We start from the raw sequence: 19139 nt of genomic DNA on the forward strand, positions 1-19139 counted from the left end.
CCCAGAGACACACTTATACTATACTAAGGTCCTATTACCCTCCTGAACTTATTTTATAAGTAATTTTCTACCCCTTTTTAGCTTACGTGGCACTATCTTGAAAAAAAAATCAATCATCGTTGGGCCCACAAGATAGTGTCACGTAGGCTAAAAAGGGGTAAAAAATTATTAATCAAATAAGTTCAGGAGGGTAATAGGACCTTAGTATAGTATAAATGTGTCTTTGAGATTTCGGGTATAGGTTGAGGAGGTACTTGAGCATTATCCCTAAAATATATAACTATCTAGCTAATTGAACTATTTATATAGATAGTAGGTAAATTTCAATTATCAGATGATTAAATAAAAAAATGATTTAAACAATTTATATGGAAATAAGAGATCAAGCTAAATATAACTCACTCCCCAATAGCAAAATATATATTCATCATGATTCATACAAAGAGGCATAACATATGCCACTTAAATTCCTATAAACATAGAAATGAGAATATCTAAGATGACAATGTTTCCCTCATTAGATCAGGGCTGATCACTTCTCTAGGGCTTTCTAGAAGGTTGGAAAATCATTATATATGTATAAATTTTAAATTATATATAGTAGATGTTTACTCTTTTAGGTGAGAATCACGTTCGTGCTATTGTTGTGTCAATCGACTATAGTGAGATCAGAATACTTAGTAATCTTATACGTAGTCAAATCTAGTTTACCTTTTATGACGATCCATTTTTTCGTTGCTCCACTTCTCTTCATCTCGAAATATACTTGAAATTCATTGTATGACTAATTCAAATTCGAGGCACGTGGATCCAAACCATCATACTTGTACATACTAGGACGGTCCATTTTTTTGGCTACTCCACTTCTCAATCATTTCGATATACACTTTGAAAATTATTTTCTAATTAATTCGAATTCGTATCACGTGAAGCCCAAGTCATCATCTAGGGCTGCTAGTGGAAGATTGATCCAATGCAAGTATTTTATTTTGCTTTTCATTGGGCAATTTATATACACTAGGAAGAGTTGATTTCCAATTTACTCCACAAGAGGTACTTCTTGTATGCTTTGCAATTGAACTTGTATTTGCAGCTATTCTCATTTGTTCAATTAAGGCTTCAGTATTCCCTTCCTCTGAAAAGATTTCCTCTAGTTGTTGAGGATTGATAATTAATTTGACTCTCCAAACACCTATATATATATATATATATATATATATATATATATGAAATAGAAAATCAAAAAAAAAAAATTAATTAGGTATTGAAGCGGGAGAATAACTTTTCTTAAAGAGATATTGCTAATATATATATTATTTGCTATGTTATTCAGACTCTTTGAAAACTTTCATGAATGTGAGTTTAACTCTTTAAAGATAGTTTATTTTTCGAAAGATCGATACAAATTTGATAATATTTTTGAAGAATCTGAACAACATTTATATTATTTGAGGAAATTCAATAAAGTCATTGTATACATTGATTTTTTATTGGACTTAATTACGAGAAAGAAAAAGAAAAACAAAAATTTAAAACTTGTAGTCTTAAATATTGTTCGAATTCTCTGGAAAAAAAAATATCATCGAATGCATGTTGAATCCTATATATTTTCCAAATATCTATGTTCCTCATTCCTCAAACTCTTCAAACAAGTGCATGCCAGATCCGTCAAAAGTAACATCTTTTTGATGGATCTAACATCAAACACAATATTTTTGAAAAGTACGAGCAACAAAATCAATTATTTTCTAATTATCTAGTATAATATTCAGGTTTTCTGAAATTATCGTTGGATGCATATCAAAAATCATCCAATAAGCAACACATATTATGTAAAACACAACAACCAATCAACATTTTCAAAAATTCTAAACAACAATAGTAAAGTTATAAAACAATAAGGTTTTTCTCTAAATTATCTATATTACTCGAACTCTTTTTAAAATGTAATAAAGTCAAATACTCCTAAATAAACATAAATTTCATAACATTTTTGAAAAAAGTCTGAGCAACAACTAAAAGAAAAAAAAAACAGAGTGTCACGTAAAATAAAACAGAACGAGTACACGAACCTTCTCGTTGAGCAGGCAAAACTTCCATGGCTGACCCTTTCGTCAAGCTGGACGAAACTCGAATTTGCTCTGTTTTTTCTTCTTCAACTAAAATGGGCTCTGTTTTTTGTTGAATTACAGGTTGAAGATAGTAAAATTGCCCATCAAGGAGCAATTCTTGATTATGTAATGGAGAAGACAAACAATTCGAACTGAAAATGTTGTAACCTGGAAATTCATTTAGAACTTGTCGAACTAATTTGGGGCCTTTAAGATTCAATATTTCACCTGAATTTGTCATAACACGAGCAAAATTAAAATCTGGTGATTTTCTTGAATCTCTTACTGCTTTCATTGAACAATTGCAGTTCCCCATTGATGCACAAAGTTCAAGAATCAATTTTTTTTTTTTTGAGGAGTGTGATTGTGTTCAATTAATGAATGAGAATTACTTTTGTTTGTGAGAATGTGTGCATATATATATTAAATATTGTTTCAATTTTTAGTCGAATATTTATCAAAAATAATTTTTTTGTCATTAATGTAGAAGCAAGGTTGGTTTTTACTTGTGAAGTTATATGAAACATGTTATTGTTGTTATAATTTTAAATTTTGAGAGTCAAATTTTTTTTTTTTTATCGTGAATTAAGATTTCACTTGTGTCTTTTGTTTTTTGGTTAATTATTATTATTTGATTGTTATCGTTGATTTTTCTTAGGTTTGTTGTGTAATGCTCTCAATTTTATCTGATTTTGTTGTTGTTATTGTTCACATATGTGTATTTTCTTTTTGTGAGTCAATTTTTTTTACCGTTCATTTGGATTTTAGCTGTGTTTTTGTGGTCTGATTAATTATCTTATTATTTTATTATTTTTTCTTCTATTTGTTATTATTTTTTCTATGCTTGTATATTCTTGTTTAAATTGTATGAACATATTTTTATCAAAAACGATATCTTTATGGAAGGGTAATATTGAATAGGTTGCATTTAGACATATACCCGATCTTTAAATTATTGCATCAAAATTTTACAAAAATTAATAATTAAAAATATTGAAAAATATATAAGTAGATCACAATAAAAAAAAATTCATATTTAACTTTGGGAAAATGCATAAGTATCTTTCAATCTATATCCGAAATTTCAGAGATACATTTATATTATACTAAAATCATATTATCTTCCCCCCTCTCCCCTCCAAACTTATTTTTAAAGTAATTTTCTACCTTTTTTCGATCTACTTGACACTAGCTTTTAATAAAAGTCAATCAGTATTGGACGCACATAATAGTGTCACGTAGGTCGAAAAAGGGTAGAAAATTATTAATAAAATAAGTTCAAAAAAATAATAAGACCTTAATATAAAATAAATGTATCTCTAAAATTTCGAACAAAAATTAAAAAAATACTCATAAATTATCCCTTTCAACTTTTAAAATTTGAACTATATATCATGTGAATATAAACAAAAGAAATAGTACAAATAGTTAGTGTGAGAAGAATCTTTTAGCTAAATTCAAGGGAGTCACGGATTTAGATGGACAAGGAGACAAGGGAATGAGGAGTAGGTGTACTCAAGAAAAATTAATTAGTACTTATATATTTACTTTTTTTTTTTATAATCGAAATGAATATTATGAGATGAATAAAATTTATTTTTTATTAATAAAAAGCCTCTAAGTCATTAAAATGAAATTTTTTATAGCTAGTAACTTTTTTGGGTAAAATTCATAAAAAAAAATGATTTTGATTCCTGTAATTGAAAAAATGATTATTATTATTTAGCTTTAAATTTTACACGTAAAACACTTACATTTGTTTGGATCATTATTATCCATTATTTCATAATATATTGTATTGTATTGTACTGTATTGTATAATAGATACAAACAGTTTAATGACATTTTAATTATTTGGTTTGATTGTATCATACTGTATTGTAATTTATAAATTTACTAAATTATTCTTAATTATTTTAAGATAGGTGGTTTGACTAGATTTAAATAATTAAAGTAAAGGGTAAAATAATTTTTTGAAATATGATGTAAGAATATACTTGAAAAAAGAAATAAAGTAACAATTTTTGAAACAGACCAAATCGATTATTATATAAAATAGGGGTTCTCATTGTTAGGTAACAATGAAATTTAACAATACAATACAATATATTTTAAGTAACAATCAAAACAAACATTATAGATATAGTAACGATACAATACAATACAATAAGTAACAATGATCCAAACATAATATTGATAGCCTTTTAGAAAAAAATCACAAAGTATAAATTTTCGATCCTTATAAATGAAAAACAACCATTTCTCATCTAGTATTTCCCAATAAGAAAACTTTGAATAACACAAATTTAAATTAATCGATCGATAAATATCGAGGAGGCAGAAATTTCAGCACGTTGTTTTATTTTTTGAAAATTTGAATTGCAAAATTTAATTGATTAGACCGTTGGAATAATTATGCATTAATAATGGTTGAAGTACATGCATATGATCCTAGGCCTTGGAATCTCATATTTCCTGTCCATATTAAATGGATATTTTTTATTTTACAGAATAATTAAAAAATTAATAATATATTAATTAACTTTTTTATTTTTCCTTTTATTTACATTAACTAATCTCTTGAAAAAGACAAAATAAATCTATAAAATTTGTTTAAATTTTCAAATTTCATATTTAATTATATGTTGAATTTAGTTGGTACTCAAATAATATGAAATAAATACTTTTAGTAAGATGCACGTTTAATATTGAATAGAAGGAGTGTAAAAAGAGTTTATTAATACATCTCATTAAAAGATAATTATAAATGATTGTTCACGGTAAATAAGATTATTAAATTTAGAATATCATAACAATAAATTAACATGCTATAAAAAAATTAAAATATGTCAAGACATTTCCTAAAAATTCTTTACACGTATTTTCATATATATATATATATATATATATATATATATATATATATATATATATATATATATATATATATATATATATTGATTGATTGAGCATCCAATAGAAGTAACTTTGGAAAATAAGGACAATCATATATTCCATGATTTAGAAATTTTGAGTCTTCCATTAAGTTATGAAAAATATTTTAATAATTTTTTAAAAAAATATTCTTGTATAGAGTTCTGATTCTATCACTAACACAGTGTAATATACTCCCTTCGTCCGAAATTATTTGTCATATTGTGCTTATTGAAAGTCAGTTTGACTAATTTTCAAAGGTAAATTAGATTACATTAATTCGATATTTTAAACAAAAAAATTAGATATTCTAAAATTATATGAATAGTACTATAAATTACAATTTTTTGCATATTAATATGATGAAAAAATTCATCTTAAAATATTAGTCAAAGTTTTTATAGTTTGACCCTAAAAATAGAAATCATGATAAATTATATAGGACGGTGTGGGAAGTAACATTTTTAAATATGTTCTAATGTAGCATTCATTACAAACATGTCCTAACGTGGCATTTAATTAGTTCTAGGGGGAGTGTATACATATATATCCCAATAAAAACAACAACATGTGAAGAACAAAGTCAAAAAGTGGATTGATTCAAATATTCTTATTTGATTTGAGGTAAAACAAAATCATTAACGGCTAATCATATATATTTAAACTAAACCACACCATTAAGGGAAGATAAAATTGATAATTGCTTGAAGTAATATATGTGATTTAAAAAAAATGTAAAAATAGAAGGTATAATTCTATCATACTTATTGTATATTGAGTATACATCGATAACAATTATAACCTGTTACAATGAAAATCAAAATATTTTTGATGATCCGCTAAAAATGTCAAGATCCCAAATAATAATGGGAATGAAAACAATAAGGTTCTAACTGGGCCACTTTCTAGTACAGCCCACTAGCCAGCCCAATTTGTAAAAAAAATTTAACTTTGAGAAATTATTTTGGAAAAATTAGCAATTAAATCATAATTTAAGGGCAAATTACAGAAATAACATATTTTAAAGGTAAAATTATGATTAATTCCTTAAAAGTTTATAATTACAAAAAATTTTCAAAATGAATACAATAATATAAGCGATGATACATTACTGTAATGCGCGAGATACATTAACCCTTAAGTAAGATACATTATATTTATTACATGATATACAAATCTTATGTACATTTTATACATAATACACTAATTTGATGCGTGAGATACACTAATTTGATGCAAAAGGTACATATTATACATGATATACTAATTTGATGCGCGAGATACACTTATGTGATATGCGAGTTACATTAATTTGATGCGCGAGATACATTAATGTGATGCGCGAAACGAGGAATTTTGAAAATTGTAACTCTTATAGAGGATAATGGTAATAAGTAAACTAAAAGGTAGGATTTTCGTAATTAATCCTTAAAATATTTATTTAAAATGTCAAAATGACAATATTTTAGAAAATAATATGTACTCAGATTTTAATATTTAATAATAACTTTTTTTTATGAAAACAATCCTATGTTGGATCCAATTCCAACCAATCAGTTACAAATACCCATTAACCTTCCTTCTTCATCTTCACGTTTCTAACCCACCTTTCACATTTTTACCCCTTTTTTCACGTTTGCAAATTTTCTTTCTCCAAAGTGCTCACAAATTGTTCATCGAAATATATTTTTAATTCAAAATTCTACTGTTAAACAAAATCTATTAATTAATTCAAGTAGATTTCTCGATTGGCACGATAATTTCATTATTTACTTATATTTATTTTACTTTGTTGTTTAAAATCATTGATAATGGTGTATATTTCAGATTCTATATATTACAGATTTCAATATCATCATTTATGATTTATATTTCGCATTGTACATATTACAAATTTTTCTTCAATTTTTATTTTATTTTTATGCAAGTTTGTTTACATATCCATCTAATATTTATGTATCTCAGATTTTTAGTCGATTAAATAAAAAAATTTAATTTTTTTTCCTTCCGTTTTAATATTTCAGGTTTATTAGAATCTACAATTTATTCCTATGTTTATTTTGTTTGATTTTTAATACATCTATATTTGCTTTTAGGATTTTAGATTTAGGGAAAGCATCCGTGTGTCTACAATGACTGATTCAACAGTTTATTTGTGTATTCAATCTCAACTAGTATATAATCATGTTTGTATTTTCTTCTTAATTTGTATTCATCCAAACTGTATGCTAACAATTTTGTATTTTATTGGATTTTCATTCTGTATTTCAATCTCAATTTTTATGTGAACAAGTTTGTATTTCTCTTTTATTTTGTGTTCAATCTAATTGTAAATCTACACCTTTTGTATTTTATGTGCCTACTTTACCTTACAAAGTCACTTTGTATTTCAAATGAAAAAAATATTGCTTTTATATTAACAACTTTATATTCAATCTCACTTTGTATTTATAACATTGTAATTTAGTATCACTTTTGAATTCATATATTGTTGTATTTGTTTGATTTGACCTTTCAAAGTCACTTTGTATGTCAAATAAAGAAAGCATTTCTTTTGTATTCACAACTTTATATTCAATCTCACTTTGCATTTTCATCTCAATTTTGTATTCATATATTGTTGTATTCAACATATGACATTAACTTAATGGGATACAAATTATGGTATGTATTCAAATAGAAAAAACAGGTACTAAACTAAAATAGCAATTTCATTCGTTATACATCATAATTTGGATACAAAATATCTGAACAAACTAACAAAGATTTCATTGATACAATCAGAAAAAAACTAACACTCTTGTACTCGATATAAACGAATATCTCATCCAAATAAATAAACAAATCATACCTGATCGTTTTTCGATTATTCACTGGATGCGATAAATTTATAGTTGTTAATTTTAAATTTTTTTTTTAAATATGTCGTATCCAACATTAAGAAGCTTTGAAAGTTATCACATGAATGATTCGGAAGACAAACTAAATTATTTTAATTTCTTTTTATGTTTTTAAAAAGAAAGTAAAAAAACGCTCGACAGAAAGATGACTATTTATGTTCTTTTCAAAATGTAACTAATTTGTATTTAAAAATCTTTTTTTACCTTTTTTGAGTTTTTTTGTTCCATGAGTTTCTCTGTTATTAATTATTTGTATTCTTTCAAATTAATCAAAATAAAATAAAAACATAACTAATCCTTTAATAAACTAAAATAATGAGATTTTTAATAAATAATGAAACTATTGTTAGGAAGTCCCACTAAAAAATAAAATATTGTTATTTTTGAAAAAATTTCCAATTATTTTTACCGTTTCAGCTGAGAAAAAACGTGAAATTATGGAATTAAGGACTCGTTAATAGGGGTAGAGTTACAATTCGGCTTATAGATCCGATAAAACTTATTAATTTTTGGCCAAAAAGTTATATTTTATATTTAAAATTCACTTAATACGTATGAATAATCAATCTATAACTTAATAAGTTGTCTTTTTTAGAACGAAAAAGGGTCTAAAATACCTTCAAAGTATTGGAAATGGTATAATTACCCTCCATCCACCTATTGGCTCCAAAATACCCTTCCCACCCACATATTAGGTTCAAAATACCCTTGTCATCCACCTTTTGGTTCAAAATTGACCACTTATTTAACGGTTTTATGTTTAAATTATTTAAATATTTTTTTAAATACGTGGCGCTCAACTATTTGCTATAATTTAACTTATTAGTATAATTTATAAAATAATCCACTACTCACCCATTACTAATTAAGCCTCTCCAAATTAATAAACCCGTCACATTATTAATGCAACAACATAAAAGCTATTGCCAATTGAGTGTTTTTAAAAATTTGAGGCGAAAATATCTATAGAAGTAAATTATCATACATTCAAGTGTTTAAATAAAAATTATCGATAAACTTAAAAGTCAGACTATGTCCATCTTAATTATTCTTACGTCTCAATTATGTGATGTTACTTCATAGGTAATATTTTTTCAAAATAATATATTAAAGGTTTTAAAACAAATCATGAATATTTATAAAATTATGTTTTAAGAAAATCATGAATTAATTCGAGATGTATTACTTCTTTACCTTTAATCATAAATTTCTAAATTCAATCAATCCTATTAAAAGTGTCCTCCTAAATAAGCAACTCAATCTAAATTTAATTAGGGCTTCGATTTAGACTCGAATAATTTTGGATGTCATTTTCAGGAATATATAATTTCATTGTGCTTTAGTAGTGTTTATGACGATTTTTATATTATAGTTGGATTATTACTTGGTGGGGTTTAGTTAGTAATGAGTGGGTAGTGGGTTGGTTTATAAATTATATTAATAAATTAAATTATAACCAAAAGTTGAACGTCATAAAAAGTATTTAAAGAATTTAATTTTAAAACAATTAAAAAGGTGGTCAATTTTGAAACCAAAGGTGGATGACAAGGATATTTTGGACCCAATAGGTGGATGAAAAATGCATTTTGGAGCCAATAAGTGGATGAAGGACAATTTTATACCAGTTTCAATACTTCAAAGGTATTTTAGGCCCTTTTTCATTTTTAGAATTAACAAACTAAGACAGATCAAAATTAAAAAAAAAAAAAACAAACAAACAAAAAAGGGCCCAACCGGGTTCGAACCGGTGACCTCTTGATCTGCAGTCAAATGCTCTACCACTGAGCTATGGACCCTAGTTATTGGTAGAAATGTTCATTTATTTATATAAATAATATTTGTTTGTATCTGGTTTTTATTTTAAATTAATAAATGTTAGATATTTGTCTTTTATACACATATTCGTCACTATGGTTAAAATGATGCATCCTGACTTGAAATTATACACCGATAAAATTAAATTATTTGATTTTGATGTAATTAACTGATGCATGTAATATAGAAGTAAACGATTTTTGAAATTTATGTTTAAGATATGTCGTTAAGTTATATGGCTATAACATTTGTGTAACTATAAAATTTTCTTTTTGATACTAAACTATGAGGGTCAATTTAAATAATTGTTTAAAATTTTTAAATATATCAAACTTTTAATAATAGACGGATAAAAATATAATTAATGTCCTTCGCTTTAAAATGACAAAGAATAGTATATTAGATTGCTCTATCTTCTGAATTTCCACTTATGAAGAAAAATTAAAGTCTTACTTATTTGAAATTGAGACGTATCTATTGACTTGTACAAATAGAGACACAATTAACAAAGAGAAAAAATAACACAAGAACTTTACGACATTAAGCTAAACCTACACCCTAGAGAGGAAGAAGAAAAAAGTTTTTTTGAGACAAAGTCAATATTATTGATTTGTCGTAAGTTGGAATTTCTACAAATTTAATTAAAAGTTAGATTAGGTGAGCTCACAACCATCACCTTTTTATACAAATTTTAACACTAATCGAAACACACAACGAAAACACCAAGTCTTCTATGATGATGTCAAAATCAGCTCTTATTTGTATTCATTTAGCAATAAATTCATCATTCGATCTTTCTTTCGTATTATTTTCAAGTAGTTCTATTCAAAAAAGAATTTATTGATCTACAGATATACATCCTTTTGATGATGTCATAAGTTGCTTCGATCATTTTATTTATCATTACTAGATAACTTTTTCTTTACCCTAGACGAAGAAAATTAGTCTTTTCAAATCTTGATCGAAAAAAGTATTTTAAATTAATTTTGATGCTTTCTCCGTTTTATCTTATATAAAGGTTTTATTATTTAAAGAGATAAAACATTCTTTTTTTCGATTGTAATATTCTCAATTTTTTTAAAAAGTATTTTTAAATGTAAACTCATTCTGACAAGTTAAAATAGAAAAAATATTAAATAAATGAAGAGTTACTATATATATATATATATATATGTCTTTAATTAAAATCTATTTTATACAAGTTAGGAAAAATGAGTTTTTCATATATAATGATATGACACCAGAAGATAAGCTTACATATTACCAAAAACATTAAGTTGATTAAATCAAAAGTGATGTGCCCAACTAATAACTCATCAACAAACTTGTTCCAATTTTGTAAGAAAAACAGTTCAACAATTCTGCTAGCTACTTTCCAACTACTTTCTTTGAATACTCCTTCTAGAAACATGGGAAAATGTTCGATCTACGTATTACGCGTTATGTTCTGAATTAAGATAATTTTAGGCATTTATCAACATAGGTTATAATGCACCAATGGAAGTGTTTTACCCTTAATTAGAAGTCTCGAACTTGAGACCTGGAGAAAATTTTGTGATGAACATCACCCCCGAATAAACCCTATAGAGCGCGATCCAAATTTTGTCGAGGTTAAGATGCATAATGAAAGTGTTTCATTCTTAACCAGAAGTCTCAAACTTGCAATCTGGAGAAACTTTTATGTGGAACATCACCCCTGAATGAACCCTATAGATCGCGATCCAAATTTTGTCGAAGCTCCAACATAAGCTCCGTGGAAAAATAAAATAAAAAGAGGACTTTAGGCATGTTCTAATTTTACTTTGGAGTTTGTTCTGACTAATCAATTATGTCTAACAATGATAACTGAATTTAATCTCAAGCAAAAAGAGAAAAAGAGAAACACATCCAGAGCACAAACTTAAAACAAAATTTAACTACTCATAACTTTTACCACATGTAACAAAACCTGTTGGATTACACAATAGTTATTAATCTGCAAATTAAAAAGAGCTATATATTGTCTATATATCACATATATTGCCTATGTACAATAGACTTTTCAATTTAACAAACTATTCAGTATATTTTTCTCAGCAAATATGTCCAGCAGAGAGAGGGCCTGCAAAACCAAAAATATAATTTTCATGTTAAAACAAAATGTCTCATATCCACATTATAATATATAAATGGAGCCTAGTTACATCTGTTGCTCGGTGTCTCGAAAAATATTGTCAGGTGTATGTCAGATCCTCCGGAAACTGTTGCATTGTTAGGAGGATATGACACGGATGAGGCAACATTTTTAGAGGGTCCAAGCAACCTAGTAACAATCTCTTGTTCGATTTTTTTTCTTTTCAAGAAGATAATAATCACCTCTGGAATGTTTAGTTCAAGGCGAAACTTAGGACCGTCATAATGGTGAAGAATTGGCCTGAATGAGTCCTCTTCAAGTGGTTCACAAATTTTCCTTGTCACGACGCGCACCTATACACGGAAATGAAATAAATATGATAAGTCTCGATTCGTTTTGTGACCAATGTAATAGGTCTCAATGAACAAACAGAAACCTTATTCAGTTTGATTTCAATTCATTTTTCAGTTAAATTTGATATATGTCCATAAGTAATCTGGTAAATGAAACAAATATGATATGCGGCGAGTTATTATTAGAAGGGGCAGCCTTGGAGCAACGATAAAATCCAGTCATGGGTTCAAGCTACTGATTCTTGCGTCAGGGTAGGCAGTCTACATCACACACCCCTCAAGTGCGGCCCTTCAGGAGAGGGCTGCCCCTTTTCTTAGGTGACGGGATATTTTAATCCTTACAATGGCATTCAAATATCTGAAGTAAATTCGGCAAAAAAAACTGACAGTTTTCTTTAACTTGTCTTACCTGAGCAGGAAAGCGCGATTCACCAGCGTTCTTCTTGTCCTCCCAAGCTGTAGGATCAATGTTAGACCCACCGAAGCTTGCAGCCTACAAAACCAATCCATTTATTGAGTTAAGTGACCAATCAAACAAAAGAGGAATATATTCTAATCCAACGAATTCGAGAGATTTACGACATGGTAAAATAGAGATACAAACCTCAAAAATTCCGTGAAGCTGGTGAGTTGAGTAGTTGTAGAGGAAAAGAGGCAAACCGGGTGTTATTTGGCGAACTGAATCCCTGTAACGAGGTGGCAAGCCTGAAATATAACATGATCAGAGATCAGAAAAATTGCCGATTTTACTTATTCTTTTGTTGTGTGAGCTGAAGAATAACTAGAATGGTCTAATGCAAAGACAACAAATCGATCAATTACACCTTAATCTCAAATTAGTTAACGGTGACTATATAATCCCATATTTACACACCATTTATAGTATTCGGAGATTCATCTTAGTTAAACTATTTACTAGATCAAGCAAAGTTGGGATCGGTTAAATTAATCATTCCATTCTATTCTATGTAGGTCCATTTACTCAATCAAGTAAAGTATCCAATTAACATAACTTATTGGAGCCATTTCCAAATACCACTACTTTAAGTCTTTAACCAACAACATCAAAGTTCAACTGATTATAACATTTAAGAACAATCTAGAAATACAGTCAAACCTCTCTATAACTACATGTTCGTCTTAATATTTTTGGCTAGCAAAAGCTTGTTATAGTAAAAGGAGAACTGTTATAAAGGGATATGACTGTAAAAGCTCAAAACAACAACAACAAACATATCCCGTGTAATCCCACATCCCACAAGTGAAGTCTGAGACAATAGCATGTGCAAACCTTACCCTTACCTCATAGAGTAGAGATGCAGTTTCTTAAAGAAACTCGGCTCAAATGCAACAAATATCAAAGTAATTACGGCAGTAGAGGAAACAGGTCAATTAATACGAAAAGCACAACGAAATAATGCGATAACTAAAACACAAAAGATTGAGAAAACTCACCAAAGAGCTCCCTTTTGAGATTCTCATGCATAGTATCATTGTTGCAAACAAAAATATATCCACCAACAGTTTCATTTTTTGGTAAAGATTCTGATGCTGGCAAAGTCTTGAACTTTTTATTCTCACTACTGCTATTATTAGCACCCAAATCCTTATTACTCTCTCTATTAATCTTGTTATTTTTCTTTCCAAATTTATTCACAAATCCGTAATCATCCTCAAAAACACCATTTTTCCCATTTCTCTTGTTGTTATTAACCCCTTTTGAGTTCACCATAATATTGCTAAAATTCATAGGGTTTGTGTAAACCCCTTTATTAAATCCACCATTTAAACCAACCCCACCACCACCTTTCACGGCTGAGCCACCACCAGCTGCCGCTGCCGCCGCCGTCATGTCAGCAATCTTCCAACCATCATTACTAAAAAGATTGTAATCTGAATTCAAATTTTTTGATGGATTTAAAGAAGTAACAGAGTTAATCATACCACCTACTCTGATATCAAAGTTTCTCCTTTCTTCAGGCCTTTTAGATACATAATTGTTACTCCAAATTGAATCATTTGAAGACAAATTTACTAAGTTGTTTGTCTGTAAACGAAGATTATCACTGAATTGGTAGAAAGATGACTGATTGTTCTCCATTTTTTCCTCTTTTGCTAAACCCTAGATGATTTTTTTTTCTACAAAGATTGAATCTTGGCCTAAAACAACAACAGAAAAGGCTATTTCAGTATACCCCAGACGATAATTTCTCTGTAAAGATTCAATTTTGGACTCAAACAACAATGGAAAAGGCTATTTTACTTAACCCCAGATGATAATTTCTCTGTAAAGATTCAATTTTGGACTCAAACAACAATGGATAAGGCTATTTTACTAAACCCCAGATGATAATTTGTCTCAAAGGATTCAATTTTGGACTAAAAGAGTGAAATTTACAGATGAACAAGGCTCAAAGAAGAGATTCTTTTGTTACAAAAAACTCAAGACTAGTGGTTGGGTTTTATAAAGAAGGGTGGAGTGAGTAAACGCGGTAGAGAGAAATTTCGTAGAAATGAGAGGAATTAGGAGTGGAAAAACTTAGTCGGGTCAAATCGTAGTAATGGGGTCGTTAATTTTTTAATTAGAGATTTCGAGTTTGAGTTAATATCGAAAAAAATTTATTGGAGTGTTAATACCTTAAATGGCTCTATATTGTGCATCTGAAAATTTTATTAGTAGTGTTATCCCGAATAAACTTTATAGTGTGCGATATGAAAGTAATTGAGGGCTTTAATATAGGCTTCAAACACCGAGTGAGAAACTAAAAAAGAAAATTACACTATACTTCTTTTTGTCCATCTTTATTTATTTACGGTATTATTTTGAAATGTTTAACAATACTTGTCTAGTTTATAAAAACAATGAACAATTTATAATTTTGTCTCTATTTTGCCCTTACTCATGTACACTATTCATTTTTCAATGTTTATATGACTTGTATTTAAGAAAAAATTACTTAAATACACAACTTATTTTACTTTAAAATAACCTGAAAAATCACTACTCTCTCCTATTCTCGGATACATAACTTTACGTGATATATCAAAATGTACGCGATGTACGGAATGTTATGTGATGTATTTGAAATCAAGGCGCGATGCATCAAAAGATGTTGAGCGGTGTATCGGGTCATTTTGGGATATCTCAATTTCATATTAACTTAATTTTTGAGGCATTTTTCATTTTTCAAATTATTTTACTTGTTCAATTTTCAAGACTATTTTTTAGAGTTTCTTTCAATTTTATCATTCATTAGTTAGTATTGAAATTAGTGATTAATTAATATTTAGTTTTTTTAATTATAAATTTGACAATAATTAATAAGAATAAAAATAAAAAAGTAAATTCAATTTATAATTTAATCTATTTTTCTTAAAGAGTGTGAAACACTTAAAAAATTAAATTAATATGAAATGGAGGAAGTAATGAATAATAACTTCTTTTTAATAATTATTAATCATGTTAAATAAGTGTACATATAAATACTAACATGTGCCTTTACATAAATTATTATCGGTAGCTTCAAATAAATTGATGTATTGTTCACTTTGATCTAATAGCTGCCAAATTTACTTTTAAAAATAAGAACATCACTTAACTCATGATTTGTTTTATAAAGTCCTTCTTTTTCTTCTCCCATTTGTTAAGAAGACGTATCGAAAATGATTGACAATTGATTTTTTTATATAAATTTGAAGAATTCTTATTTATATATGCTAATTATTGAGAGTGAATTTGTTGACACCAAATTTTGGTTTGATGGTTTTAAAATTAATACATTTTGAGTCAAATATAAAAAATAAATAATAATAAAAAATAAAATAAAATATGCTTTTCTCACATCTTTTCTCACATCTTTTCTCAAATAATTTTCAATTTTGCAACTGTCCCACATCGGTATTTCATCCTTTTTGAGGATTTTTGGGTTTCTATATAAACCCACTTTATTCACTATTTTTAAGGGAGGATTTGGAAGGGAAAACAAAAAATACTCATAAAATTTTGAGAATTCTTGGTTCCCATAGTTCAAAAAATTTTAAGTGTTTTTGTGATTTTTCGAGTTGAGGAGGTGGAATCGTCTTCTTTTTTAGTTTAATGTAGTTCTAAAAGTCAATTAATATTTGTATTAATTGTAGTTTTAATATTAGCATTATTTTACGGTTTGATGTTTATTTATTTATTATTATTATTATTTTAAAATTGTTAGTCAACTATTTGCTATCTTAACTTTTTAGGTTTTTGTTATTATTCTATTTTAATGTTATTTTTAATTTTTATATATTACGTCATTGTTATTTCCATTTCTAATTATGTTGTTTTAGTTTGGTTATTGTTTTCCATATTCTCTTGGGATAAGTTTGTTATGTTTTGTTGATGTTCAGGTTATATTAAATATATTTGTTAATTGGCCAATGAAAAAACTCTCCGTCAATTTTGGAGGCCTCCCCAATATTAAAAGACGGAAATTTTTAGTTTAAGTTCATATAACTTGTTTGTTAAATTGTTAAAAGGGCCGATGAAGAAATTACCGTCGATTTCTAAGGTCTCCCATGTTAGTAAGATGGATTTTTATTTTATTATTTCATATATTCAATTTTATTCATTTTTATTTATTACTAACGCATTTACTAAGCGTGTTTATAGGTACCCAAGACTTGTTTCATTAAAGTTATTCGAAAGGAGTTCGAATTATATTTTACAATTCAATATTTTGTATATATCGATGCTAGGCAAACCTTAGGGCGTTTCTCGTGTTGTTGTTTTATTTTATTATCATTGTTTATTGTATATTATATTATTGGTATATTATTGTTATCTCCTCAATTTGAAAAAATGAACTCAGTCGGGAACCACAGTTGTGGATTTCGAAGGATCCCTTCGGAATAACTTGAACCCCTTACCTAGAATCAAATTGGTTTCGTAGGCATTTCTTTTAGGTTAATTAGTTAATCAGTTTCCTAGTTTTCCTAAAAATTAGGTGGCGACTCCCTTTTCCCTTTAACCCCCTCTTACCACTTTTAACCCCTTTACCCTTTTTAAAAATTCAACTAACCAAATTTTTTTTATCTTTTTTTAATTGAGTCGCCGCGACGTTGCTCCCATTCAAAGTATGTCAGCAGAATTAGATTCAAATTCATTTTATCTCGTGATATCATAATTGATTTTATTTTTTCCTTTTTCTCTTTCTTGTCTAGTGCAAAATAATTTTTTTTTCATATTCTAAACCTATGTAGCCCAATATATCTAACAAATGTTTTCCCTTTGAATTATATTATTATCAAACTTAAAAACATGCGTAATAAGTATATTTGTGATATAATTTATAAAATTATTTATGTTTTCTCTTATTCAAATACAAAATTTATCTAAAATATCATATGCATTCATCTTTTTAAAAATATTATCAATATAAAAACATATTACAAAACAACTAAAAGTATATTTGTTGAAAAAGGAAAAATAGAAGAAATTTTGATGAAAACAAAAGGAAGGAAGTAGTGATTTTAGGTGAGCTAATCAAAAGAGTGAATGGTGACACAAAAACACGGTTTAGAAGAAAAAGACATTAAAGTTGAGTTTTGATGTACTCATTCTCAAGAGAGGAAAAAGAAAAAACTAAATCAAAACGTCATTATTAAAATAATTAATGTATGTATAAGTAGTTAAATTATACCATCAAACTATTTTATTTTATTTTTTGAAATTTCTATGTGATCAAACAATTGGTGTAGAGATTTTTTTGTAATTTCTTCTAAGATTTGTGAGGTTATACTTAGGTTAGGTCGAAAAGGGGTAAAAATTACTCATAAAATAAATTTAGGAGGATAATAGGACTTTAGTATAGTATAAGTGTGTCTTTAGGATTTCGGACATAAATTGAGGGGTACTTATACATTTTCCCAAAAAATAATTATGGACTTTTGAGTTGAAAATAAAAATTAAGTAAGTTTGCGTGAAAATAATTGTTAGTCGAAAGAACTTAGTGTTTGAAATTAGCTTTGTAAGAGTTGAACTTAATGTCAATTAAGGGTTAGGTGACAATTAAGAGATAATTAGAAGAGAACCACAATATGATGGATTTCAGAATATGTTTAGTTAGAAGAAAAAAGTAAAATATATTTTAAAAATACTATTTAACATAATCAATTATATTTTAATTAATAAATTTGAATAATTTTTTTATTAATATAATAATATTAATTTATGCTTAATTAAGATTTTAAATTTATTTCTTGGAAAATGCTACTCTTTATGCTTCTGAAAACCAGTATGTGTGTATATATATATATATCAAACACTTCAATAACTCAACTTTTTAAAATAACCATTTTTTCCAAAAAGAATATTTTATTTTTCAAACAATTGACCAAATAAGTTATACTATTCACATATCCTATATATATATCACTTCAATAACTCAACTTTTTAAAATAACCATTTTTTCCAAAAAGAATATTTTATTTTTCAAACAATTGAGCAAATATGTTATATTATTCACATATTCTCTAACATCCATCTAGAAGATCATATTTATTCTATTAGGTTGGGCTTCAAAATTAAGAAAAAAGCAAATGGGTGAGGTCATATTCCTTATTTATCCATTTATATGTATTTATTTGTTTATTTATTGTTTTACTTAGTTGCTAAGTTAAGCTTCAATAATCCGTAAGAGAAAAACTAATTTAATTTTTATTATTATGTAATTTAATAAATTAAAATATAGTTTATTAATTGAATTAAAGTAAAATAAACTATAAATTTAGATACATAATATATATTAAATTGATGTAAATATGTGATACGAGTAAATTTTAGTTATCTGCAAAGGATGAACTTAGACATGTTAATTCATGTGGATACAGTCAACCCAAAGTTTACTTCCAAGTTTTTCTTTTTAAACGATTAACATGA

The 19139-nt window shown here is 27.1% G+C and overlaps 1 protein-coding gene, 1 long non-coding RNA gene and 1 other non-coding gene across 3 annotated transcripts; all 3 read right to left on the bottom strand.

Annotated features, from left to right (window-relative positions):
- Window positions 1-394: 394 nt before the first annotated feature.
- On the bottom strand, window positions 395-2503 carry LOC101260843 (uncharacterized). Its single transcript, XR_011210991.1, has 2 exons — window positions 2073-2503; window positions 395-1192 (listed from the first exon to the last, which is right to left on the bottom strand). It is a non-coding gene; the product is annotated as an uncharacterized lncRNA (long non-coding RNA).
- A 7166-nt stretch (window positions 2504-9669) lies between these two features.
- TRNAC-GCA (transfer RNA cysteine (anticodon GCA)) lies at window positions 9670-9741 on the bottom strand. The gene has a single exon. It is a non-coding gene; the product is annotated as a tRNA-Cys (tRNA).
- A 1919-nt stretch (window positions 9742-11660) lies between these two features.
- On the bottom strand, window positions 11661-14935 carry LOC101261140 (B2 protein). The gene is made up of 5 exons (XM_004244591.5): window positions 13682-14935; window positions 12831-12931; window positions 12636-12719; window positions 12116-12226; window positions 11661-11861 (listed from the first exon to the last, which is right to left on the bottom strand). Exons 1-5 carry the CDS (start codon window positions 14325-14327, stop codon window positions 11802-11804), a joined length of 1002 nt encoding a protein of 333 aa, XP_004244639.1. The 5' UTR covers window positions 14328-14935; the 3' UTR covers window positions 11661-11801.
- Window positions 14936-19139: the final 4204 nt, after the last annotated feature.

This window comes from Solanum lycopersicum, chromosome 8, assembly GCF_036512215.1.
Source record: "Solanum lycopersicum chromosome 8, SLM_r2.1".
Lineage (NCBI taxonomy): Eukaryota > Viridiplantae > Streptophyta > Magnoliopsida > Solanales > Solanaceae > Solanum > Solanum lycopersicum.

Excerpts from the sequence above, each read along its gene's own strand:
- LOC101261140 (XM_004244591.5), bottom strand. The coding sequence starts at position 14,327 with ATGGAGAACAATCAGTCATCTTTCTACCAATTCAGTGATAATCTTCGT. Across the intron at positions 12,720-12,830 it reads AGCTTCACGGAATTTTTGAG|GCTGCAAGCTTCGGTGGGTC; the intron begins GTTTGTATCTCT and ends TTGGTTTTGTAG. Across the intron at positions 11,862-12,115 it reads TTGAACTAAACATTCCAGAG|GCCCTCTCTCTGCTGGACAT; the intron begins GTGATTATTATC and ends TTGGTTTTGCAG.